Below are 23,478 nucleotides of genomic sequence, written 5' to 3'. Positions count from 1 at the left end.
AAAGCACGTCGCCAACATAGTGAGCACGTGCTTCGTGTTTATCGCGTAAGCATCAGAATTTGCATCGCGACGCACGTGACCCCTAACGCGTCCAACTTGAACGTGAAGGTTGTGGATCTTGCAACTTTGTACACCATGCCAGGGCGCATATCTCCCGTCGAGGAAACCCTCACCGCCAACGTGCCCAAGATTTTTGACCAAGTTCAAAATTCAACTGCAAATCACCAGAAAAATATCGTTGCACTTCACAAACTCCACCTAGATGCCGCTGGTTTCACCGAATCCGTACACAATGGCAGAAGCATCAAGCTCACCGGTGAGCGTATGTTTGAGGAGAGATTTAAAGACATGTTATGCAGAGCTGCCGCCGTGAAGAAAGGAACATCGCAGGGTGACCGGATAGTCAAGTTTGTTGGAGCGTATACAAAATATATCAATGAGAGAGGTACGATGTCTGCTCGTTTCACTGATGCTAAACCTCATCTTATTACAGCCGCTGAGGTAAAGAAGGAGGATGACGATGAAGACGATGATACCACAGCCTCTCGGTTCGTTGAGAAAGTGCTTACCTTCCTCCTAAATGGCTTTGAAGCCAAGGACAAAATCGCACGCTACCGCTGCGTCCACTTTTTGGCGGAGATGGTCGCCCATTTGGGTGAAATTAGGTTAGTAACCTATTTTTGTGCAATAAACCTGGCTGACCAGGCACAGCGAAACGTTGTACACTGAGCTCCGCGCAGCTCTCTTCGAGCGTGTGCACGATAAAGAAACATTTGTTCGAGTCCAGGCTGTCATTGCACTCTCGAAGCTATGTGGTTCGGAAGATCCATCTGATGTGGAAGAAGGAGAACCCACTGCTCTTGAGGTCCTGCTGGAGACTCTTAGTTGCGATCCTGCCGCGTTGGTTCATTTGTCATAAATCGTCCAACAGTATGCTAATCGCTTGTCTACTTGTTTTATAGAGACGTCCGTAGAGCCGCACTGCTCAATATTCCTCTGTCTTCAGCTACCCTAGACGCCGTCCTTGGTCGAACCCGTGACACTGACACGATCATGCGCAAGCTGGTTTATTCCGCTATCCTAATCCAACATTGCTTCGCTTCTGATGGCTCTGCAATGGGGCTCGTTCATCCTCGTGTGCTTACCATTTCTCAGAGAGAGTTCATCATTCGCAATGGTTTAGGCGATCGAGAGCCGGCGGTTCGCCAGGCTGCAGCTTTATTACTCAGCAAATGGGTGGACGTTGCTCGTGAAGATGTCAAGAACGAAGAAAGCAAGAGCGTCGAAGATAATGTTCTCGCACTTTTAAGCCTCTTTGATCTTACGGAGAGCACGGTTGCAGAGGACGCACTGCTGAGTGTTTTGGACAGACGCCCTGATATTTCCGACCACGTCGAGTTTGATGGTATGTTCCGTTGCAGAATCTCGGTCGGATGAGCTAATTGGAACATCCACAGATGCCTATTGGGCCAACCTAACCCCAGAGCGAGCTTTTTTCGCTCGCGTCTTTGTTGACCATTGCATTGCCATTAAAAATGCGGAAAAACTAGATGCTTCTCTCCCGGTTGTCACTGCCCTTGCCTACCGCATCCAAGCTGCCTACAATGCATACCAAGAAGACTTGGAGGTCGCCGAGCAAGAGAGAGTCATTCGTGGCGAACCAACTGAGGAAGAAGAAGAGGCTCGCATTGACAAGGAATTTGTCATAGGCGAGATGCTCAAGGTTGCTGTGAATCTAGACTACGCTGATGAGATTGGGCGCCGGAAAATGTTCCAGCTTGTGAGAGACATGATCTCTCAGGAAGCACTACCCGAATCACTTGTCGCTAGATGTTTGGACGTATTACGGATACTATCACCAAACGAGAGGGATCTTATTCGAGTTGTTGTGGAAGTAGTCCACGAGCTTAGGGATGTCAGTGATGAAGAAGAGGCTCTAGTAAGTTGGACACCTCATTGTTCGCATTTCATTCCCGTGATGACGTTATTTTTTGCTAGAAGGAGCCTGCAGATGACGGAGAGACCAATTGTGGCGAAACACCCATGCCAACTCGTACAGCACCCAAAGGACCAAAGCCATCAGAAGATATGTCTTCCGAGGAACGAGCTCGGATGGACGCGATTGATTTGCGTTGTCTGTCACTTTGTATAGGGATGCTGGAGCGTGTTAACGGAGTGCGTCATAGCTTATGTTCAACTTCCTAATCACTCACTGTTGCTCAGACATTCGAAGAAAATTCGACGCTCGAAGGCATCCTTGGCGAGTTAATTATTCCTGCTGTCAAGCGTAAGGAATTGGTACTTCGTGAGAAGGGTCTCATCTGTTTAGGTCTTTGCTGTCTTATTGCTCGAGTATGCTCATGTTGCCCACCATGTGGTTTTTAAACTAATTAATTTCATAGCGCATGGCTCTCAACTCTTTCCAGCTTTTTTTGGGTCAAATTCAGACTGCCCCGGAAGTCTTGAGGATCCGTGTGCTGCAGATTGTCTTCGACATTCTTATGGTGCACGAAAATGACTTCTTGAAAAAAGAGGGTAGTACAGTGGGTAACAACAGCTTCAACTTTATTTCAATGCTCACGCTTCTACAGAGAGAGCGTATCATCGAATTCTTCTTGCAAGTCCTGGAAACCGAGGAATCGGACAAGGTGCAAGCCCTCCTGTGTATTGGCCTTTCAAAGCTTGTCCTTTCCGGAATGATCTCCGAAGACAAGGTTGGTGCCGATAAATTGTTGCACGATGTCAGGAGGTAACACTTCTTCAGGTCCTGCAAAGCCTGGTTGCTGCATATCTTGCCCCAGACACGATCGACAACCAAGAAGTCCGCCAGTGCCTTGCCTATTTCTTCCCCGTGTACTGCTACTCCTCCGCAGTCAACCAGCGACGAATGCAACGGCTGTTTATTGGATTATTCGAGCAACTTGCCCCAGAAACCCGGAATGTTGACGAAACCCAGGATATGGTCAGTCCTGCTCAAATAGCGGCTATGTTCGTGGATTGGACCGATCCACAGAAAGCTATGTGAGGCAATGTTATTTGTTTTGAGAGTGTTAGTTAAAATGATGCAGCGATGTGCAAGATCAGCCAACGGACGAGATAATTCATATTGACCTGGCAAGCGATATCGCAAGAGCACTGTTCGACGACAAGATGATAAGTATGTCAATAACTTTCTGAAGCGAGCCATTAACCAACGCTAAAATTGCAGAGGAGGACAAGAAAGTTCTGTATCAAGTTCTTGGGCGGCTATACTTGCCGGACAAGGTTGATGACGATAAAATCCGCACGCTCAAATTACTACTTCACAACCTCAATTCTGTGAGTTCATCTGAGCATTTGTGTCAACCAAAAAATCATGCGCATACAGCGTCGACCGATCCGTGACGCAGCAGCCAAGAATGCGCTTGCGAAATTTGATGCTGCGATCTCAAAAAGATATGCTGAACAGCTAGAGAGCTTCAACGAGGAAGATTACAGGCAACTGGAGTACCTAAAGGACTTGTTCGAATTTCTTGATGATATCATTCCCTTGGACGACGGCGAGGAGGTTGACATACCTCGCACTCGTGCTCGGAAAAGGTGTGATTTCTGTTACGCTACCGTCCATACGCGTTGAAACTGATTGTGTGACATAGGCGCTCAGAAAGCATTGTTACCGATACCACGGACAGCATCATACCAGATGAAAGTGTGGCTTCTGCTGCTTCTCCGTCACACCCAAAGGGCAAGGGCAGAGGGAAGCAAACCAAGTAAGTGGACATTCATTCATTATTAACTTCCAGTCGACCTGTTGTTATTCAGGCGGAGACGTGTTTCTGGTTCCGATGACTCAGACGACGATATCTTATCGCACGACCATGTTACCCCAGCACCCACACGAACCCTGCCAAAGCGGGCTGCGTGCGTTAACATGTTATGATTTTCCCGTTTGATATGGTCTTGACTTGTGCTCATAGGACGGTAAAGAAACCCCAGGTAGTGCAGTTAATAGAAGATGACGATGACAAAGAGGAAGAGGAGGAAGCTTCATCCCCTCCTGCCTCTCACGACGGGCGAAGGCCCAGGCTGTAAGTCGCTTGGATAAGTTGTACAACACATACTCATTTGGTCGTATGCAGTGCAAGCAAAGCGAGAGATGCAATTCAGCCTGCCTCTGCAGGGAATCATACCATCGATTCCATCATGGATAGCGAAGAAGACGAAGAAGAGGAAGACGAAGTTGCTAATGATATACTGGCTTCGGACGAGTGAAATTTGCATCATCTATAAGAGTACAGTATCTATTATGATTTATATTTGTACCCCTTATCACTGTACTTTTACTGGCAGGACCGCTGCTTTCACGGTTTTGGGTGATTGGATGATAATCGGTAACGCTCGGCTGCCGTAGATCTGCTATTACTCGCCTATCATGTCAATTGTGTCTTCGACGAGAGAATCAAAGGTAGAATTTGAAAATTGATAAGAATCGTTGAATTCGGAAGAGCCGCTACATTCAAAACATATCACACTGTCCCCTGCGCTGACACCATGCATGATTCAGAGGCGGGGACGTCGTTGCGAGTAGAATCTTCCCAATGGGGTGTTCACTCGTCGACAACAGAATCGGCGTGAGAATCGACATGTCCTTTGATTCCTACTATATGATTTCCAAGTCGAAAGTGGGATTTCTGTCTCTTGCAGAGGAACTGCATTGTTACATTCTGAGCTTTCTCCTCTACAGAGATATTCTGCGTTGTACATCTGTGAGCTACCTTCTCAGTCGTTATTAACGTCCCAGAACGCCACAGAAGATTTTGTACTGACAGTCGTTTTGCAGGTATGTAAGGCTCTTCGCCAGTCATTCATATCGTCCTCTGAGCTTCAGTATATCGTCGAACTCGGTGGCCAAGGCTTGCTACCTGTCCTCAATACGGAATTTCACAAGCATGTTCCTATTTCCGAACGCCTACAGCTCCTGAAAGACAATGCATCTGCATGGTTCAAGTTCAACATTCGCCTAGTATCTATCCGAGATCACCCTGCTTTCGCCACAGTATATTCACAAGCTTTTGGTTGGGTAATAGAAAGATCCTTTGTCGATGGCCACCTCTGCCTGTTCGTTGAACATGACCAATTGGTTACGATCTTTCCATTAGTGCCACAAACCTCACCGCAAATACACCGTGAGTGGTCCCCAGAATCGCTGCGTCCTGTTCCCGACGCGTATGTCGAACAAGTATGGATCGACCCAGCACAAAACCTGATTGCTATCGCGTATAGCACCGATGATGACCATTATCGTAATTCTCTGAGCTGGCCCGATCGCCCGTTCTATATTGACCTCAAAGCTCTGGATGGAGATGGTGTCCACCCCCAAGCTGCTGGACAGACGTTATTTCCATCTGAACTTGATGAATTTCAAGCCCGCACTTTTAAGCTCCAGGGGCTCGGGAGGCATATTGCTATCCAATGCGTCCTGACGGGCTACTGGTGGTTGCAGATCTGGGACTGGCAACACTCAACGACATCCAACGTGAGCCTTGCTGAAAAAGACATAGTTGATAATAGATTTTAACAATTGACTCGCATCTAGAGTGCCATCAGCCACCCATCACACGTAGAATTTTGTTTCCTCGGAAATAATAGATTCCTGACCATGAACAACCTGGGTTTGTGTCTTTATTCGATTGAGGATATGTCCAAAGCACCGACATTCCTGGCGGGCTTCTCGATGCCCATATCAGTGCACATGTACATCGAGTATGTTGGTCCTACAGACGATATTGCTCATGGCCCACAACCGCAGATGGAAGCACATCAAACACTATGGACCTCAGATCCTGAACATCGAATACTGTTCTTCATCATGTACCGTGTAGCCTTCGCCATTTCCACCAAGGTTTTCTTTAATCTTGATCCATTTAAAGAGACATTGGATAAGATACCTTGGGAACAGTGGGGCCCTCCAAACACCCGTGCGTTTCAAACAGAATCCAGCGAATCCAGATTTGGCGCCAGAGGGAATCAAGTTTTTCTGGCCGTCCCTATAGTGGGTGCAACAGCAGATGACGGCTCGGCTGTTACGGAGTATAGTTTACATATGATGGACTTCAGCCCCTTGGCTGTTCAGCGCCGACAGGGCCAAGGACGAGTGGTGAAAGAGCCATCCACGATAGTAGTGGAGGATGAGTCGATAACGACGTGCCTGCCTTATGTCGAAGTGCTGTCGGATGGGAAATATAGTGGTGATGCACATGATGTAGTGAAGATATGGGTCGACTGCTATGAAATTTATGTGCCTGTGGGTCCTTCTCATGTTTCGAGGCAGTCCGCCGTACTTATTTTATTCATAGAGACTGGCGTCTCCATCAACTATGAATTGATGTAGCAGGTTAAAGCAGAATCACGCAAAACAATAGAAGCCTACGTTGACATGCTGCGATGCGTTCAGGTTAGCATCTTCAACAAAGTAGAGGTTACGCACATTACGCACATCATACTAGCGTGATACAAAGTCCCTCGTCAAATAGCACAAACAAGATGAACCAGAATCATGAGAAGACACGATTAATGGTGTGGTATCCGTTTGCAGAATAGATGTGCATATTCGTGCAGCTATCAGACTGTCGACACGGAATACGTACCGTGGTCCGCACGCAGCCAACCGAACTGCGGTTCGCAAGAAGCTTGGACTAATGTTCGTAGACCAGCGGTACAGGGCGCACAACCTCTATGAAATAATATGACGTCCTACATATCCAGCGCGCCGGGACTCTGGTTCACGATGACTTGGCGGTGTAATCGCTGATCAGCTGTTTACTCGGATCGCCCCGAAGTGACAGGTAGTTGTATTTCCTCTTTCAAATGATCATCCAATTGAGCACGCCCCCCGGGAAATTCCCTTGCTGATTTATCTCGTCCGAGGCCTAGAAGATCAGCGTTCACCCTCTGAGACGTACACCTGGAGCTACTCGCGTTGACTATGTGGAAGGACCTTGCACTTACGTGTATAGAGGGTCCTTTTGTTGATGTATCATGTAAAAGCTCAGCATGTAGGTGGATCCATCGGAAAACGCTAGCGCTGCTCTGGGAACAGCCGGCTCAGCATGTATAAATACCAGAGAGTGACGGTAAAACTTTCCCAAAACACTGGTGTCCAGTACGAATGGTACCACAGCGACTCCGAGCGTTGCATGTAGTTACGGGACCACGGCGTGACATCTGTCGTGTTCTGACGTCACATCGATAGATTGAAAGCTGGGTACACTCGTGTTTCCTGATCAGACAAGGTGAACAAAACCGCATGGTTATTGTAATCGACGGTGACAGATACTGATACAACTTGATGATTAGTTGAAAGCAAACATGAAAATAACAAAGCACTTCATTCGTTTGAGCAAATCTGAAACGCTGAATCCGGGACCTCTTCAGTAGCCTCTCTTCTGCCCCTCTGCATCCGTAAGGGGAACATACTGCCCACAAATCAGCGACGAATGAAATAAGATTCGAAGAAGCCTACCATGACCCCCATCAAATTCTTCTTTGTGACTTTACCAGTTTCGTCCTTGTCGACTTGTATGATTTGTTGAGTAAATGTTCCAACTGGTATGAACATCCGCCCAGGGCTCTTGAGCTGGTCTACCAGCTGCTGTGGGATCTTGGGCGCAGCGGCACCAACATGAATTGCATCATATTTGGCAAGGCTGCTATAACCTTGACGACCATCACCAGTGACCGCGACGATGTCGCCCCTATCGAGAGCGGGGCCCAGTCCATCTTGTCTAAGATTACTCTTTGACCAATCAACCAGTTCAGGGATGTGATCGATGGCAACGACAATGCCGCCTGGGACAAGGTGGTGGAGTACGGCAGAAAGGTAGCCGGACCCACTACCTACATCCAGGACGCGCTTGCCCGGACCGAGGTAGTCGAGAAGGTGCTCGATTGCATGAGCATGCTATAGAAAAGTATGTTAGGACAATGTCCTCAAATTCCAAGGACTTGCCATGTGTGGTGCCGATATAGTCGCGCCATGCCCGATAGATCTGTGCAATAGGACTTTAGTAGCAAGGGTCGAGGAAGAGGGTCGATGCGCACTGAGGCGAGTCCTCATATGCCTCTGATTTACGTATGACATAATTGGCACGGTCGACTTTCGTCATGGCCTGTTACGACTCAGGTTGATGTGGTTACTTGTAATTGGGAATCGACTGACCTCGCCGACTGTATCTGTTGTGATGATTCGTGCTGTGCGCATGTTTGTGATGAGGTCCGCATTTGTGCGACCAGAACAACGCCAAGCCATTGTGGTATGCGACAACCGCGGTTGAATGTAACCGAGAAGTCGGCCCCCGTCGCCACGATGATTGAAGATTGCGAAAAGGAAGCAACTCGTGCGAGTCCCAATCACCTCATTATTAAACTGCCAAAAAAAGGAAGGTCAACCGGTCATAGTAATCCACACGTGCGCTACGCATGACGCTAGCCAAGAATTTCGTTAGCACTGCGTGGCTATACTTATGGCGCGTTTCCAAATTTCACAAAAACTCTTGGGTTCACTATTTTCCCATTCTCCACAGTAACTATTTAGCCTCTATCCTGTCATTTCCAAACTTCTCTTTGGACTGCTCATCCCGGGCCATGGACAATACTCCAATCTGGCCACTTCTCTTTACTGTATTCCAGGCATGTGTTCGGAATTCGACTAACACCCTGCCGTCCATTGATCTTGTTGGCTTTTAGTCAATTTTAGAGGTATTTTTGTTATGTATCGCAGGTTACATACTCGCCTGGCGCCGTATCATTGATAAGCCCACTCAACGCGTTCGTTTTACCCTGTACTTTGGTTTCATCTTGTTGATTTGAAATCCAGGTGATCAACCATATCAACATCTCCCTGTTCACGCCTGCCTTGTTGTTCTCCAAAGTCGCATTCTTCCTAAGTCCAGGTGCGTCCCATATTTCGTCCATCAGCAGCATTCTAACCAACCTCGTGGCCTACAGCAAAACTCAAGGAACTATGGGTTATTCCAATTTTCTTCATCGTGGTCACGGTTTTCTCTGCGCTCGTAGCCAGAGTCCTTTCGAGGATCTTTGGACTGAAGAAATCTCATCGGTGTGTTTCGTCACTTAGCCTGTCCTTCCATTCCCTTGTCTCTTGTGTTTACAATGGCCAGAGCTAACTAACTATTTCTAGTAACTTCGCTATGGCTGCTTCGATGTTCATGAATTCGAACTCACTACCCATCGCTCTGATGCAAAGCCTTGTGATCACTGTAGGTGGCCTCAAATGGACCCCAGACGACAACACGGACGCCATGTTGGGTCGTGCACTCACGTACCTCGTGCTGTATAGTACTCTTGGCATGATGGTGCGTTGCATTAACTCGAATCGTGTTTCAATTGTTCTGGATTTCAGTTGGATGTCTTGGTCTTCATGATTTTTATTTATTTTTGTTATTTATTTTCAAAACTGGCGTCCGTTCCTTTTTCGTCTTCTAACGAAACTCCCAAGCCGGTTATTTTGAACTCGTTCCGTACTCGGAGCCGTCGTTTGTAATTCCTTTACTTACATCGCTTACAGCTTCGCTGGAGCTACGGCGTGCGTTTGCTTGCCTCTGCCGATACTCCGCCTACGCCAACCTCTCCCCGTTCGCCTCTACTTGCGGCTGTGCCATATGATGCCGAAGGAGCCCAATACGCTGATAATGCATCCTTATCAGACGAGACGACGCTTAGCGAGCACCATCGTTCATCCAGGTTCCGGCCCACGAGCCCTTCTCATCACTGGCAAACTCAGGTGCATCCCACAAGCCCTTCGCATCACTGGCAAACCCAAGCTCATAGTCAAGCCGTATTCGTGACTTCGCCTCTCGATGACACAGATGACAATGATCAAGATTCAGCGTGTAAGATTCCTACCTTCATCCCAGAGCCTGTAGGCCATATCCATGGACAGCTACGTCCGCACCCCTTGCCATCGCACCTTCACCTGTCGCCATCTCGCGTACCCCAACGGTCGTCTTCACTTTCGCATTCACACTCCCCGCACCCAGCACGGAACACGGCTATATATCACTCTTTCCCAAATTCACCTGTGCGGGAAGATGCACCTTTGGCCTCGGACAGTGTCACACCCGCAGACTCAGAGGATGGAATAGAAGACGGGGCAGAAGTTACGAGTGAAAATTTCCGACATCGTCGACACCGCACTGGTCTCCGACATGCCTGGAAGTCCACCAAAAATGCATGGCGCCATATCAACGCGTTCATGACAATGCCTCTATGGGCTTCCCTACTTAGTCTCGTCGTCGCGTGTACTCCGCCGCTCCAGTCTGCGCTTGAACACATGGAACCGGTAAAAGGCGCGCTTGGTGCTGCAGGCAACTGCAGTATACCACTTACGCTTGTGGTGCTTGGGGCATATTTCTACTCCGAATCTCCCGAGGATGACATGCAAAATGAAGATCTGACGGACTACGAGACAGATGAGACAAGGCAGGACCTCGGGCAGAACAAGTCTCGTACCTCACTGCTCAGTACCCTTCAGGAGATGCTGGCACTTAAACGTGTACAGCAGCCGCAGCTCCAGACGCTTGGGGAAGGCAAGACTGTGTTCGTGGCTGTGCTTGCAAGGATGGTAATCGTCCCAGCTGTGATGCTTCCTGTGTTGGCGATTCTTGCTCAGCTTGATATCCATGATATCTTTGCGGAGTAAGTGTTTTGAATTATCTTACGGATAGTTGCTGATGTGCGGCTTTTCGATAGCCCCGTGTTCGTGGTGTCAAATGTACTCTTGATAGCGAGTCCACCGGCTCTGACGCTCGCGCAGGTGCGTTTTGTGGTGTTAGTAGTCTCTTAATCGCACTAATGCTCTTGTGTTGAACAGATAACGCAAGCGGCCTCGAACGACTCGTTTGAGAGGCTAATATCACGGACAGTTTTCTGGTCGTATTGCGTCGTCACCCCACCAAGCACGATTTTAGTTGTGGTTCTGGGGTTATTGATCGCAAAGTTATGAACTGGATGGTTGGTACGCTGTGCTGTGCTCATCGTGATTGCTTGATAGCTAAATAACAGATGACAGATTTTGAATATCATTTAATCATACTTACTGGGGATCTTGGACGTTCTTTGACGTATTTTTACTCACAAGGCGGGAGAATTTGTATATAATAATCTTTTATGTGGTGTTCTATTATTTGTCTCCTGGGGCTTTTTGGTATCATCCTCTGTAGCGATGAGCACGCGAATTTCAGTGCAAGAACACATCCTCGCCTGCCCAACTTCCGCGGGCGACATCTATTCCTTAAAACAGTATATAAACATTGTTCGGAAATGAAATATAGACCGAGGACTATTGTCACAAAGGCAGCGCCGACGAGGACTCGGAGTACTACTAACAATTTGGTCATGACTGAGTTTCAAAAGGCTTAGCATGTTTCACTAGCGTTGATTCAGGGATCAGCGGATGATGCTCGGAACCTGTGCTCACACAGGACGTAAATGACAAGAGATTTCAAACGCAATTCGCTCCTATCTCCAGGTATGATCCAGGGAATGAGGCGAACTTGAAGAACATCGCCATGCTATTCAATTCGTTGGCGATGACGATCAGATAGGTGTAGTTGGATATCTATATCAGTGATCAGGCTGCCGGTGACTGATATAAGATACGGCAGCCGTATTGATCGGGGTTCTTCATAAACGGGGCCCAGAGTACAACAAGAGAAGGTCCAGAATGAAGGCACCCTTGTCTAACAATCTAGGGTAGTAATGATACGGTATCCGGCATATTAGCCAAATCAGTAGATAAGGACGGCACCGTACTATCCCACTTGCGGTATTCTTGTGCCTAGGATCAAAATCCAGCCAAGCCAGTCTAGAACGAAGGAACCAGGCCTTGATCGCAGATAGACTTTACATAAGGAAGGGTGCTAATGCCAAGTATGCATCAAGTACAGACTATGCCAGTCACGCGCAATGAACCACCGTGAAAGATTGTGATTGTTGTTAGGACCGGCCCCCAAGGAAGCAAGCTCGAGTTTAATAATACTTCGAGGGTACATGGCAGAATGTTGGAGGTTGTTGACCCCGGCGGCACGAAGATGGGTGGGAAGCAGTGCGGGGGAGCGTTGAGAGAAGATGAGCACGATTTGCTATTAATGGCGCAAGACGACGAAAGAGCCGGTGCGTGAGATAAGAGGGTGCAGGGAGCTTGAAGGCGTAGTACCGAGAGTACTTGCAGAGTGCGGCCTGGGTGGGCGAGTGCTTGGCAAAGTTGCAGCCCCGAGCGACCAGTACTAGAGGATGGGTGGGTTCCTGAGTCGGCCAGATTCGCTGCATGCATTATCTATGCCAAAACTACGCTCTAGCTCCCAGGGACATCGCTTATCCTCCGTTAAGCTGGAAGCTCACCGAGTATTACCCGTCGCCCGAGGCAGTTCCACATCACCAAATTACTTCGCAGGCTGCAGCAACTTGGAACCGACTGCTAGTACAATTCAGTCTCTCCTAGTACTGACATTCCTTATACAAACTTGTTAGTCGCTTGCAATTGCTGTACCATGAGCTATGTCTGTTTAGCTGTGCTTGTTGTGCTGGAGGATGCCGACGTGGTGCACATTTACCCGTGAATCTATCTGAGGAGAGCAAGTATCTCACACACACAACATTCCTTTCCCTGCTGTCTTTAACAGAGTTCTCGTTCCTCACATTCACATTATTCTATCTATTCCAGCCTTTAGTGGACCCGCAAAGTCCAACTTTCGTCGTTTGAGGGCCCGCCTGGCATGGTTGGATTCTATGAATTCCAACTGATTATCCTTGTCTCCCTGTGTTTCATCTTCCTCCTGCTCGAGCGCCAAGTCTCGCGACGGAAAGAGTTCAAGGAGAAAGACCTCCACACTGCCGAGCGCCTGGAAGATGGAGAACCGACGACATCAAACAACTTTCTAGCTACATTGACAAGGCAGTATCTCATTGTCTATGCAATCGTAATGGGTATGGATCATCCTCTGCTCATAGGAATTACGTGGTCATCAATTTATCTAGGTGCTGATTGGCTCCAGGGACCATATGTGTACTCTTTATACCGAGAACAGTATGGTCTCCCGGAACGGATGGTCGCAGTCCTTTTTGTCACAGGGTTTATGTCCGCGGGGCTCACTGCACCCTTGGTGGGTGTCTGGGCGGATCAACAGTACGTCACATATGCCCTCTTTACTGCTATAAAATTGTTTGACTAGTACTGTAGTGGACGCAAAAAACTCTGTCTTGCCTTTTGCCTGACATATATATTCACCTGCTGTTGCATAACCATTCCGTACTTGCCCATTCTTCTCCTTGGACGTGTATGCGGAGGTATCTCAACATCAATCCTCTACTCTGCGTTTGAGTCCTGGCTGGTGAGCTCTGCTGGAGCCCTAGCCCTCCCATCAACGGATCTTTCCACAATATTCGGACGCGCCACGCTCGTGAATGGCTTTGTTGCAACAGGCGCAGGCGTTGCAAGCAATCAGCTTGTCACCTTGACAGGTTCATTCACATCTCCTTTCGTTGCCAGCGGAGTCTTGTTGCTATTAGCATACTTTGTGATCCGTGCAAGTTGGGGAGAGAACTTTGGTGGTGGCGGAACAACTGGCAAGGATTTATTTCAGCTGAAAAGACTGGGGCAGGCATGGCGCATTGTCAGAGATGGTGAGTCCGGCTCATTTCCTGTTTTTATGATATTCAGGTCGTGAATGTGATTTTAGATCCTATGCTACTCGTCATTGGCCTGACCCAAACTTGCTTCGAGGGTTCTATGTACCTCTTTGTCTTCCTCTGGGTACCATCTCTTCAAGAAGCTTCGCCGACGTTTCCCACCATTGCACTACCGCTGGGCTACATCTTCTCCTCATTCATGATATCTATGATGCTCGGATCCCTCCTCTACAGTGTTGTCACCACTCAATCCGGCGGTCTGACGGTCCACGCAAAGCTCAGTAGCTTAGTTTGTGCATTTGCTGCCCTCGCACTAGCAACAAGCATAAGAAGCGACAGTGAGCGCGTCAGGTTCTGGGCGTTCTGCGCATTCGAAGCGTGCGTGGGGATGTATTATCCTGTGCAAGGGATGTTGAGGGGAACTTTAATTTCAAACGAGCACCGAGCAACAGTACGTCGCCTCTCCTTATTGTAAAAAGCAGGCGCTGACCCGAATGCTGTAGCTGAGTTCCCTGTTCCGTGTCCCCTTGAACGTGTTTGTTGTCGTCTCCCTGATGACCGGGGTGTCGAGTGCTAGGGACACCGTGTTGAGCGCATGCTCCTTGATGCTTGCGTTCTCTGCCCTTATGACTGCGTTTGTGGTCGTTATGAGGGCAGATGACCATGTGTCCTCCGAAGCAAGCTTGAGACCAGAGTGAGAAATATGGCTCTACAAACATCACGTTATATAAAAGTGACAAAACACAGCTCGACGAAAAAAACGATGTAATGTGCAAGTGTAGAAAAAATATCCTAATATTATATGATATCTGCAGAATGTAAAAAAGTAAAGTGCGCATCAGTTGACCTTGGTTCTGCAGAATTTGCCTCCCAGTAGAGGTCAACGCTTGTTGACCGTGAACGCAAGGGAGGTGTTGTAAAGCCAAGATCTTCACACAGGGCCTATGGTGAGTACTTGAGTGGCGAATTTCAGCACCGTGCTGCAGACCTGAATATATTTGCAGATGCACTTAAAGCACCAAGTTCTCTTACGGAGCGTGGCTTACCAAGCCATATTGTGGCAAAGTCGTTATTCGATCTCCGATTCATGGACCGCCGTGAGTCAGCTGATCGGCAACGACAAATTATAACCTCCTCTTCATCTCCTTTTTTTTACTTGGTTCCGTCTTTTCCCTTCCTCTTTCTCTTCCTTTCCTACTTCATATCTGCTTTCTCTGACACCGCAAAAATGGACGTTGACATGAAAAATAAGGACGAGATCGACGACAAGCGTGACAGAGAGAGAGACCGCGAGTTCGACCGCGACAAGGACCGTGAAAGGGAGCGCGACAGAGAACGTGAACGGGATCGTGATAGGAGAGACCGCGACAGGGACCGTGATCGTGACAGGAGGGACACGGGTGTGTAGTATTACCTGGCGTCATGCAAAAATTCATTATTTTTCACATGTCGTCAGGTCGGGGCGGTAGGAGTCGGACTGACCACTGGGAACCAGACGACAGACGGAATGGAGATGTGAGTTACCTGCTACCACTTGTTTTACAATCAATCCTGACATTTGGTTATTCTAGCGCCGGAAGCGTTCGCGCAGTAGAACACGTTCCCGGTCTCCAAGGCGTCGTTCAGCTTCGCCTCGTGACCGCAGGCATTCACGCCGTTCGCGCTCTCGCAGTCGTAGTCGGACGCCCTCGCACTCCCGCAGTCGTGACCGCGGTGACCGCAAGCCAGCTGATCCGTTCCCTCGTTCCCTTGGTGGGCCCATGAACGCAACTCATGAAGAAGCCGTTGAATTTGCCAAGATCAGCAAGAGAGAAAACCGAGTCTATGTCGGCAATCTCAGTTACGACGTCAAGTACCGTGACCTAATGGAATTCATGAGGGGAGGTGGGTTGGGGAATTTAGATTTTTCTTTGATTGGGGAGAGGGGCGGGGTGTGGCCACTTTGTAAACCCGTTCTGCTGAGGCTCAGAAGGCAGCTGGTGCTGGCGAGTGTGAGCTGATGAGGGAGAGTGGTGTGGTGCCCTGGCCGGTTTATTTCCTTGGCTTTTCGATTGATGGATGGTTGGATTGAGAGGATATTGATGGGAGTTTTCTTTTGGGGATTGATAGCTGGTGAGGTTCTATTCGCCGAAGTACTCGTCACGCCAACGGGAGTGTCCAAAGGCTGCGGGTAAGTGGCTCACACGACATCCATAATCATAACTGACTTGTCACCAGCATTGTCGAATTTGCTTCGCCTGAGGATGCGCAACGCGCCATCCGCGAACTCTCAGAGGTGGCCATGCTTGGGCGCCCTGTATTCATTCGCGAGGTACGACTCCCTTGTCTGGTTGGTGCTATACTCACACTACAAGACAGGACCGAGAGAACGAGTCGCGCTTCGGCGCTACGCCTGTCCCAGGCAAGATTGGAATGGCGATGGCAGGACAAGGTTTGCATGCGCAGCCACCTCCACGTCCGCCCCATCATAATTATTTTGGAACTCACAACAACCCCGGTAATCAGCTGTATGTTGGTAATGTGGGTTTGTCCCTCTATCGTCTGTTATCCGTGCTGAATCATCCACAAAGTTACCGTATCAGGCTGGTTGGCAGGACCTGAAGGATCTATTCCGTTCGGCTGGTAATATTATTCGGGCTGATATTAACATTGGTGCGGACGGGCGTCCCAAGGGCTCCGGAACTGTAGTGTTTGAGACTGCAGCTGATGCTAAGCAAGCCATCGGTACGTGTATTCACATTGTTGTAGATGTCGACTAACTCGTCATGCAGGTATGTACCACGGCTTTGACTGGTATGGCCGGACACTGGAGGTTCGGGAGGTAAGTTGGAGGTGATGCTCTTTCTCCGATACAATGCTGATCATCTGTTAGGACCGCTATGCGGGTCTTTCTGGCCCAGGCTCGTTCCGTGGTAGCCCTTTCCGAGGCGGCGGCGGTGGCGGCTATGGTGGTCGTGGTCTGCGTGGTGGCCTCAGGGGTAGTTTCCGAGGCAGCTACCGCGGCGGGTTTGCGCCCTCTGGTCCTGCTCGCGATTTCTCGAATCAGGACTTGTACGCAGACTACTCTGGTCCTGACCAGCCTGCTGCTCACGGTGACCTGAGAATGGACGGCTACAGTAGCGGCTACGGGAGCAGTGGCTATGGTGTGGCGGGTGGTGGTGGCGCCAGTGGTGGATATGATGCGGAGCCTAGTCAGCAAATCATGGTTCGCAATGTGAGCAATTCTGACATTGTTTTCTGTCGACAAGATTATTTATGTGCATTTTAGCTCCCCTGGTCTACTGCAAATGAAGATCTCGTCGAGTTGTTCGAGACTACTGGGCAAGTTGAACTCGCTGAAATCCTCTTCGATGGCGCTAGATCCAAGGGATGCGGTGTAGTCCAGTTTGCTCAGGTTCCAGAGGCGCAGACGGCTATTTGTGAGCAACTTTCATTTTACTTTCTTTAGGGCACGCTAACGTCTCCTTGCAGCAAAATTCCAGCAGTACATGTATGGTGGACGCCCTCTCGACGTGCGGTTCAACGACAGATGGCATACATTTACACCGACTGCAGCCAAGGGCGGCCAGGTGATGCCCATGCAGGCGGAATGATCTATTTGTACCCGTGCCACCTTTCTGTTCTCTTGACATTTGACCGCGTTCAGGTCGATAAAAATATTGTGAATCATCGTTGAATTTTTTGTCTCTTCCAAGGTTGATTTGTCTTTAACTAATCGTAAAGTTGAATGTGCGTATGCTTGCAATGAATCACTGTTTAACAAGACCTGTGGGCTTGAATTGTTTTTACTGTCCACCGGATCGGAATATAAATGGTACACAAAGTCTGAAAGGTAAATCACGTCAACAACAGTCAACAATGCAGGTTGCCGCTGAATTTGCAGCTCCCAAAAGTCGAAATTTGAAAGGGTCCGACGGGTGTACCGTACGTAGTATAGCTACGTCGGTACTCGGCCCTCGTAGTTTGCCCAACACGGCCACCTAATATTTACACATGCTTTCGCCGACGACGACGACATCCACAACATTTCCACAACGTATAATCTTATGATGACCCCTTGGAGTGTCGTCCACCCGCGTGCGCTTACTTAATCAACCAACTTCCAGATAGCATCGGCAACATGATTCGCCATGGCCCTCTGGGCATCCCGGTTACACTGTACCCTACCAAATTATGTCGTCTTGTGCTCACCGCGAGGCTGGTTCGGCCGTTTGCCCGAAGCCGAACGGTACTGGTTACGCTATCCTAACTGAATCCTATCAAATTCTGTCGGCTCACCGCGAGGTTGGTTCGGCCGTTTGCCCCAAGCCGAATGGACGAGCGCCAGTACACAATATATTGTCAGTATCTCTCCGCCAGTTGCTGGTTTCTCACTCGATGTAGTCAACCGTTCTCTCATAATGCCCTCGACATTTTCAACCATGCCTGAAACCAACTTTAAAAGCAAAAAGTTGACGTGGCCGCTAGGTGATTAGCCAAGATAGACCGCTAGCATGCCACTATCGCACCAACGTGGAGTCAAACCGTCGAGTCGAAAGTCCGCACACCAGTTTACTCTCTATTGAGATTTTCGCTTCCCTTACAAAGTAGTGTGGTATGTTTCACTTTACAGTGTTTTGACTTCAGTGTATAAGAATGTAGGCAAATACTCAACTTCCTAGACACCTTTTTTAACCTTCGTAATATTACTTTGGCTAGAGACACAACTTATGGAACCTGTAGTCTCCTCTGCCTGCTGCTACTACCGACTTTGTTACCGTACCCCATGCTCTCTCCACGACGCCATCGCGCTGCCGATTGGTATCCGTTACACGAGCTTGGTTTCATAAACTCCTCGGCACACGATTCCTCCATTCAGGCGAAGACCTTCAGCATGTTCAACCAATATATTCGCAACCTTGCACGGGCCATGCTCGAGTGGGGCAAACCCACAGGCTCAATTATCGTGGTACACCTGACGGAGGACGAAGATAATATGGCTGCTGTCTGGGCGTGCCTACTGTCTGGCTATCTGCCCTGCTTGCAGCCCGTACTTGAGAAGGGCCACGTCATGTATATCACAAAATTGTTTGGGTCTGCAACTTGGCTCGCTAGTGAGCTTGGAGCTGAGCAGATCACCTCCATCTCTGGTCCGGAGGTTTACCTACTCTCTGAATTAAAATCATCAGGTTTACTGTTGCAGCTGACTGGGTTGCTCATGAGGCTAAGCCAGACGATGCTATCCTGTTCCTGACGTCAGGGTCAACTGGGTTCTCGAAGGCACACGCACCGGATCATCCTTGCTGCATGCCGTGGCCAGGGGAAAAACTACGGCCTGACTTCTGAACCCAAAGTCCTGAATTGTAAAACACACTGATCATCCAAACTTTATGTTGAAATCGATCTCGACATTCAGGGATCGGATTTGATTTAAGCAAGGCCAACTTGCGAAGCACGCAGCGTCTTTTTCGTCGTCCCGTCCATTGAGACGGAAAAAGTATTTGTTAAGATATATGCCAGCACCTTCAACCTGGTAGAAAGCGAGGTGTCGATGAGCGACAACTTCTTCGAGATCGGCGGTACTTCTCTCGATGCTACCTGGTAGGTATATCCGTTTTGGCTTTCAAGCCACCTTCACTAACACATAATCTCCAGGCTCAAGTGTGAAGGAGAGAAACAGTTCGACTTGCCTGACATCCCTGCCATCCAAATCCTGAAGCACCTCGTTCTCTCGAGCCTGGCCCACTACGTCGATTCCACACACACTCGAAGGACACTCAGATGAGGAGTACGACCCCCATATCGTTCCCCTTTCAGTGACCGGATATAAAACGCTGATATTCTTCGTTCACCCTGGTGTCGTAAGGTCCTCATTTTCGTCAACCTTGCCAAATACTTTCAGAATGAGCGTCCCTTCTATGCTTTCCGTGCTAGTGGCTTCGATTCTGGCCACCCGTCCTTCACCTCCATGGACGAGATGGTTTCGTGCTATGTCGCAGGAGCCAACTACGTCGAGCCACACGTATGGCAATGGATGGTATGTACCCGAGTGCAGCTACTGGCCAGGTGCGAGCGCCCACCTACTAACACGTGGGACCTTTGTTGAACGACACATGACGAAACTAAGGTCGTGTTTCTAGTACCAGTCACGGTACGCTATGAGTAGGACCTGGCCTCGCCGACACGACATGATTCTTGCTTGTTTCAGACAATCCCAACCAGAAGTTTGATTGACCCATCAACGTTTCAACGTCGAGCTGGGCACGTCGATCAAAGCAATCATAATAGTACGTAATGATCCACACTCATCGATGCACTCATCAATCATCCGGCTGTTAGTGAAAGAGGTAACTCTAAACACTGTTGTCGTAGGTTGGTGGAGAGGCCTGTTGATGCTAAAAGGATTCATGTATCTCAAAGTCATACGTGATGGCAGGCGTTCAACAAAAAATGTGATTGCTTCCTAGCGTTACCAACAGTACGAGAACCAATTCCTTCCTTCATAAATGCATAACGGGGAGACTATAGCAGTACCAGTACAAGACAACTTTGGATCAAATGATAGCCATTCAAGCGAGTTCCCACTGTTCCCCATGCTCCGTGTAGAGGAGCTTCTTCACGGTATCACCATCCACAGACAAGGAAGGCCCAACGGTGAAGTTGGTCAAAAGGGTACTAAAAGTCAACCCCGACAGGGGAGCAAGTGAGAGGATCACCTGGCCAGTGGTGCCATTGACGTTAACGGACAGATCAACGGTGGTCAACGTGATAACGACATTGTCAGAGCCAATTATGACGGTCCCTGCAGTACCGCTGGCGGTGCGACTAACGGTGAAGCGAGAGCGTTCGGTGCGCGAAACATAGACCGCGTTCGTCGCGTTAGACGATGGGGGATGGTACCAATACTCGTAAGGAGAGACTTTAGAACGAATGAAAAATCTTTGGTAGGACCGCTATCAGAAAAATGCAGAGCATCTTGCAAGGAACTGACTTACGAGTTTCCGCTGATGTTGTCCGCGCAATATTCGAGCCGTGGGATGATGCTCAAGCCGCGACCACCCAAGTCATTCTCCAAGGTGAAAAACACCTTGCCGAGGAAATCAGTCGCAACCCCAGTCGTGGTGAGGGAGTTGGCGGCGTTTGCCACGTTCACGTTATGAGTGTAGAACTGGGCGTTGACACGCTGAACACTGGTAACGAAACTAGTGACGGCGGAAGTGGACACGGCACGCCACCACTCGTCCGCAACTTCGCGACTAGCAAAGGTAATCGTGTATCGATAGGTCACGTTGTCCGTGATCTGAACAGCGATTTAGCACGACATCGCAGACAACGAAGAATGGATTTTGGTACCTGTTTCACATATGCGTAGAAAACCATGATTGTATATTCAACAGGAGAGATGATTTGTTAGCTGTGGTTGGATTGAAATGAGTCGTTCGAACACTGTACATTATATAGAGAGTGTAAGTTGTTTGGTCGGGTTGATCATAACATCTCGACCAACTGTGATTTGAAAATCAAAAGGGGTGGATAAAGAAATACTGCCGATCCGAGCGAGGACCCGATGGAAAATATGACGATTTGACCGTAACGTCGCGCCCAGCTGGACATTCCGGCAGGCTGCATTTCTCGGAACCTGAAGCTTCGAAGATGCACAAAGTCAGCAACCTCGTCCGACAGGTGTGTAAAAATAACAACCGGAATTCGATATAGCCTCGATCCCCCTGGACTAGATGTCCTTAGTATCACCATCGTGACTTGTTAGTGGTGGCATGTCTATCTTTCCGCAAAAGGGACAGGCAACATGATATTGTCGAAGCGTGTGCGAGACCTTCGAAGACATATATTAAAGCTGTAAGTGATTGACAAGGGTTACGACTGACTTTCATCTACACATCGCTCAGACTGAGCCTGTGTTCCTTCTAAAGTGGGAGATACGAGTACCAAAGAAGGGCGACTCATGACCAGGAAGATGGGCTGATGGTGGCCCGGGATGTCCCACATCTTCTTGCATAGAGCCGTCATGAAACCTAAGTGACAGAAGATCTGGGACAATGGATCTGCATGTTCTGCGCCCTACCCGCCCCAGGCCTAGACAGACAGACACCCTCTCCGCTAGCTTAGGGACCTTACTGTAGTACTAAAGACTTTGCTGAGACCAAAAATGTAAGAGAGTGACGACTTACCTTCATCTACTCAGACTAAGCCCGGACTTCGTACACTGTGTTTCGTTGCCCAGCACATGTGTACACCAGTGTCGCAAGATGACACCATTATACATTCAAACTCTGCAACTCCATCAACTACAGCCTAGACCTGATAGGTAGGCTACCCTCCGAAGCCCTCGCGAGTTCCTGGACCTCTTTAAGTCCAGGTTCTAGATTCGCCTAGGAGGGTTCTGTCCGCAGCTCTACAAATTCATGAGGAACTGACCGTCATGTGGTTTCGGAACTGTACATGTACAGCAAGCCCCTTTTCTTCCGCCGTTATCTTGTCTTCATTTTGGAAAGGACTGATGATTTGAGAGCCGGCTGACTGCAGAAACAAAAGGCGTTCCTAAATGCAAAACACTGATCCAGAACGAGGACAGACAATAAGACGGCCTTGTGCTGGGCAGTACTACAGGTGAGAAAGCCAACGCAGAGAGCCGGAAGGGGGCCATCAAAGCGCTCAAATGGTTTGCGATCATAGTGGAACTGTGCCGGAAACGAGCAAGGAAATGAAATAACAGACCCCTATACATCATAACATTGGTCAGAAGCCAACCAATATAATTTGATGTCTAAAAGACAAGAAGAGACGATAACATGGACACCTTGTTGTGAGTCACCACAATCGATTTGCCGTCAAACTACACACAATCTGCAAACAGTAAGTCTACGAACAAACAACGGCCTCGGCGCTCACGAAAGCCCAGAACATAAGTCTTCAGGGGATTCGAAGCACGACAGATGAAATTCAGGGTAATAAAGTGCATCATAGTAAATGGGGTATGAGCAACCGCCTGAGGTGGACAACAACGTTCGTCAAGCACACGAGCGATGCGGCACGTGTATTTGCAGACGAACATCGCATACTGTAGGAAAGGATAAGCCAATGCACATAGAAGAACAGAACAGAGAGCCTACGAAAAAAGCAGTGTACTAAGATACAACAGCGACAATACTCAACAGCGTGGAAAAAAAGAGAAAGACGCCACAGCTTGATATTCGTATTATGCTGATTCATTAACATTATAGGCACGTACATGAATTCTGTCGAGGAGCCGTGGCGGCTGCGTCTAAAATCTTCAAAGATCTCCGGCAGTATGTCACCGCCGTGTGATCACAATGCACACCGTCTATTGCAACTCCTGCTTAACTTTATGACAAGCATCGGTTCAAAACATGGAGAGAGCGGCTATGGCTCAACCTTGCGATTGCTGAAAAGCAGCTCTGACTTCCTATCCCGGATGAGGTACTTGAACAGATGATCTTAGAGCAATTTGGTGGGTGAATAGATTGGTCATCACTGAAAACCAACGTTCCCTATCAAGTTCGCATACACGTTGTACGATGGCAATTTATGAAAGGAAGCGAGAAAAGCACACACTATTAACCCTCGTTAGCACAGTAGGCTGTCGAGGAACTCGTATCCCCTAAAACTTCACATGAAATAAGGATTTGGCCTCGTCCGCCTGCATGATTCATGGATGATTTTAACGGTCATGACTCATGAGCATGAATGCGTGACTGACAGTGTAAGTCACGTAACCCTTGGAGAGGAATAAAATACTAAGCGGACTCTCAAAATCATTTCTTGCTTCAACCA

The 23,478-nt window shown here is 48.6% G+C and overlaps 8 protein-coding genes across 8 annotated transcripts; 6 read left to right on the top strand and 2 right to left on the bottom strand.

Annotated features, from left to right (window-relative positions):
* Positions 1–89: 89 nt before the first annotated feature.
* Positions 90–4,274, top strand: HD556DRAFT_845076 (nuclear condensing complex subunit). Its single transcript, XM_041311809.1, has 16 exons — positions 90–445; positions 494–665; positions 712–900; positions 963–1,405; positions 1,458–1,939; positions 1,999–2,175; positions 2,224–2,352; positions 2,403–2,543; positions 2,592–2,714; positions 2,765–3,021; positions 3,069–3,157; positions 3,209–3,318; positions 3,368–3,579; positions 3,636–3,749; positions 3,802–4,067; positions 4,119–4,274. The coding sequence occupies exons 1-15, from the start codon at positions 136–138 to the stop codon at positions 3,917–3,919; spliced, it is 3,066 nt and encodes a 1,021-aa protein (XP_041155943.1). The 5' UTR covers positions 90–135; the 3' UTR covers positions 3,920–4,067; positions 4,119–4,274.
* A 348-nt stretch (positions 4,275–4,622) lies between these two features.
* HD556DRAFT_1447605 (uncharacterized protein) lies at positions 4,623–6,370 on the top strand (the record flags this gene model as incomplete). Its single annotated transcript, XM_041307304.1, has 4 exons — positions 4,623–4,661; positions 4,724–4,819; positions 4,868–5,515; positions 5,576–6,370. The coding sequence occupies 4 exons, from the start codon at positions 4,623–4,625 to the stop codon at positions 6,368–6,370; spliced, it is 1,578 nt and encodes a 525-aa protein (XP_041155942.1).
* Positions 6,371–7,409: 1,039 nt separating this feature from the next.
* HD556DRAFT_1433963 (protein-L-isoaspartate O-methyltransferase) lies at positions 7,410–8,287 on the bottom strand (the record flags this gene model as incomplete). The annotated part of the gene is made up of 5 exons (XM_041305279.1): positions 7,410–7,454; positions 7,502–7,939; positions 7,988–8,027; positions 8,080–8,147; positions 8,198–8,287. The coding sequence occupies 5 exons, from the start codon at positions 8,285–8,287 to the stop codon at positions 7,410–7,412; spliced, it is 681 nt and encodes a 226-aa protein (XP_041155941.1).
* A 335-nt stretch (positions 8,288–8,622) lies between these two features.
* Positions 8,623–11,002, top strand: HD556DRAFT_1433962 (membrane transport protein-domain-containing protein; the record flags this gene model as incomplete). The annotated part of the gene is made up of 9 exons (XM_041305278.1): positions 8,623–8,667; positions 8,725–8,805; positions 8,855–8,930; positions 8,986–9,097; positions 9,179–9,353; positions 9,566–9,632; positions 9,867–10,695; positions 10,750–10,813; positions 10,871–11,002. The coding sequence occupies 9 exons, from the start codon at positions 8,623–8,625 to the stop codon at positions 11,000–11,002; spliced, it is 1,581 nt and encodes a 526-aa protein (XP_041155940.1).
* A 1,550-nt stretch (positions 11,003–12,552) lies between these two features.
* On the top strand, positions 12,553–14,507 carry HD556DRAFT_844911 (uncharacterized protein). Its single transcript, XM_041311808.1, has 5 exons — positions 12,553–12,984; positions 13,036–13,183; positions 13,238–13,680; positions 13,737–14,137; positions 14,190–14,507. Exons 1-5 carry the CDS (start codon positions 12,774–12,776, stop codon positions 14,382–14,384), a joined length of 1,398 nt encoding a protein of 465 aa, XP_041155939.1. The 5' UTR covers positions 12,553–12,773; the 3' UTR covers positions 14,385–14,507.
* Positions 14,434–17,474, top strand: HD556DRAFT_1401941 (uncharacterized protein). The gene is made up of 13 exons (XM_041303839.1): positions 14,434–14,633; positions 14,691–14,783; positions 14,939–15,086; positions 15,143–15,201; positions 15,258–15,570; positions 15,796–15,856; positions 15,904–15,997; positions 16,045–16,206; positions 16,257–16,410; positions 16,458–16,507; positions 16,559–16,900; positions 16,955–17,105; positions 17,158–17,474. The coding sequence occupies exons 1-13, from the start codon at positions 14,631–14,633 to the stop codon at positions 17,277–17,279; spliced, it is 1,752 nt and encodes a 583-aa protein (XP_041155938.1). The 5' UTR covers positions 14,434–14,630; the 3' UTR covers positions 17,280–17,474.
* A 977-nt stretch (positions 17,475–18,451) lies between these two features.
* Positions 18,452–19,450, top strand: HD556DRAFT_1447602 (uncharacterized protein; the record flags this gene model as incomplete). The annotated part of the gene is made up of 4 exons (XM_041307303.1): positions 18,452–18,815; positions 18,869–18,920; positions 19,105–19,266; positions 19,321–19,450. 4 exons carry the CDS (start codon positions 18,452–18,454, stop codon positions 19,448–19,450), a joined length of 708 nt encoding a protein of 235 aa, XP_041155937.1.
* Positions 19,451–20,183: 733 nt separating this feature from the next.
* Positions 20,184–21,249, bottom strand: HD556DRAFT_844561 (uncharacterized protein). Its single transcript, XM_041311807.1, has 3 exons — positions 21,019–21,249; positions 20,661–20,965; positions 20,184–20,604 (listed from the first exon to the last, which is right to left on the bottom strand). The coding sequence occupies exons 1-3, from the start codon at positions 21,043–21,045 to the stop codon at positions 20,235–20,237; spliced, it is 702 nt and encodes a 233-aa protein (XP_041155936.1). The 5' UTR covers positions 21,046–21,249; the 3' UTR covers positions 20,184–20,234.
* Between the last annotated feature and the right edge of the window lie 2,229 nt (positions 21,250–23,478).

Source organism: Suillus plorans, assembly GCF_016647745.1.
Source record: "Suillus plorans strain S12 chromosome Unknown HD556scaffold_65, whole genome shotgun sequence".
NCBI lineage: Eukaryota > Fungi > Basidiomycota > Agaricomycetes > Boletales > Suillaceae > Suillus > Suillus plorans.
Note: the sequence above shows the minus strand (reverse complement) of the source record. Positions and strands in the feature narration are given on the sequence as shown.

Bases quoted from the DNA above. Each gene is read 5' to 3' on its own strand.
- HD556DRAFT_845076 (XM_041311809.1), top strand. From the start codon at position 136: ATGCCAGGGCGCATATCTCCCGTCGAGGAAACCCTCACCGCCAACGTG. The intron at 901-962 runs GTTGGTTCATTT...CTTGTTTTATAG, and splicing joins CTTAGTTGCGATCCTGCCGC to AGACGTCCGTAGAGCCGCAC. The intron at 3,750-3,801 runs GTAAGTGGACAT...GTTGTTATTCAG, and splicing joins GGCAGAGGGAAGCAAACCAA to GCGGAGACGTGTTTCTGGTT.
- HD556DRAFT_844911 (XM_041311808.1), top strand. From the start codon at position 12,774: ATGGTTGGATTCTATGAATTCCAACTGATTATCCTTGTCTCCCTGTGT. The intron at 13,681-13,736 runs GTGAGTCCGGCT...ATGTGATTTTAG, and splicing joins ATGGCGCATTGTCAGAGATG to ATCCTATGCTACTCGTCATT. The intron at 14,138-14,189 runs GTACGTCGCCTC...CGAATGCTGTAG, and splicing joins CAAACGAGCACCGAGCAACA to CTGAGTTCCCTGTTCCGTGT.
- HD556DRAFT_1401941 (XM_041303839.1), top strand. The intron at 15,087-15,142 runs GTGTGTAGTATT...ACATGTCGTCAG, and splicing joins TCGTGACAGGAGGGACACGG to GTCGGGGCGGTAGGAGTCGG. The intron at 16,508-16,558 runs GTAAGTTGGAGG...ATCATCTGTTAG, and splicing joins GGACACTGGAGGTTCGGGAG to GACCGCTATGCGGGTCTTTC.
- HD556DRAFT_844561 (XM_041311807.1), bottom strand. From the start codon at position 21,045: ATGGTTTTCTACGCATATGTGAAACAG. The intron at 20,966-21,018 runs GTACCAAAATCC...ATCGCTGTTCAG, and splicing joins TCTACGCATATGTGAAACAG to ATCACGGACAACGTGACCTA. The intron at 20,605-20,660 runs GTAAGTCAGTTC...GTCCTACCAAAG, and splicing joins GACAACATCAGCGGAAACTC to ATTTTTCATTCGTTCTAAAG.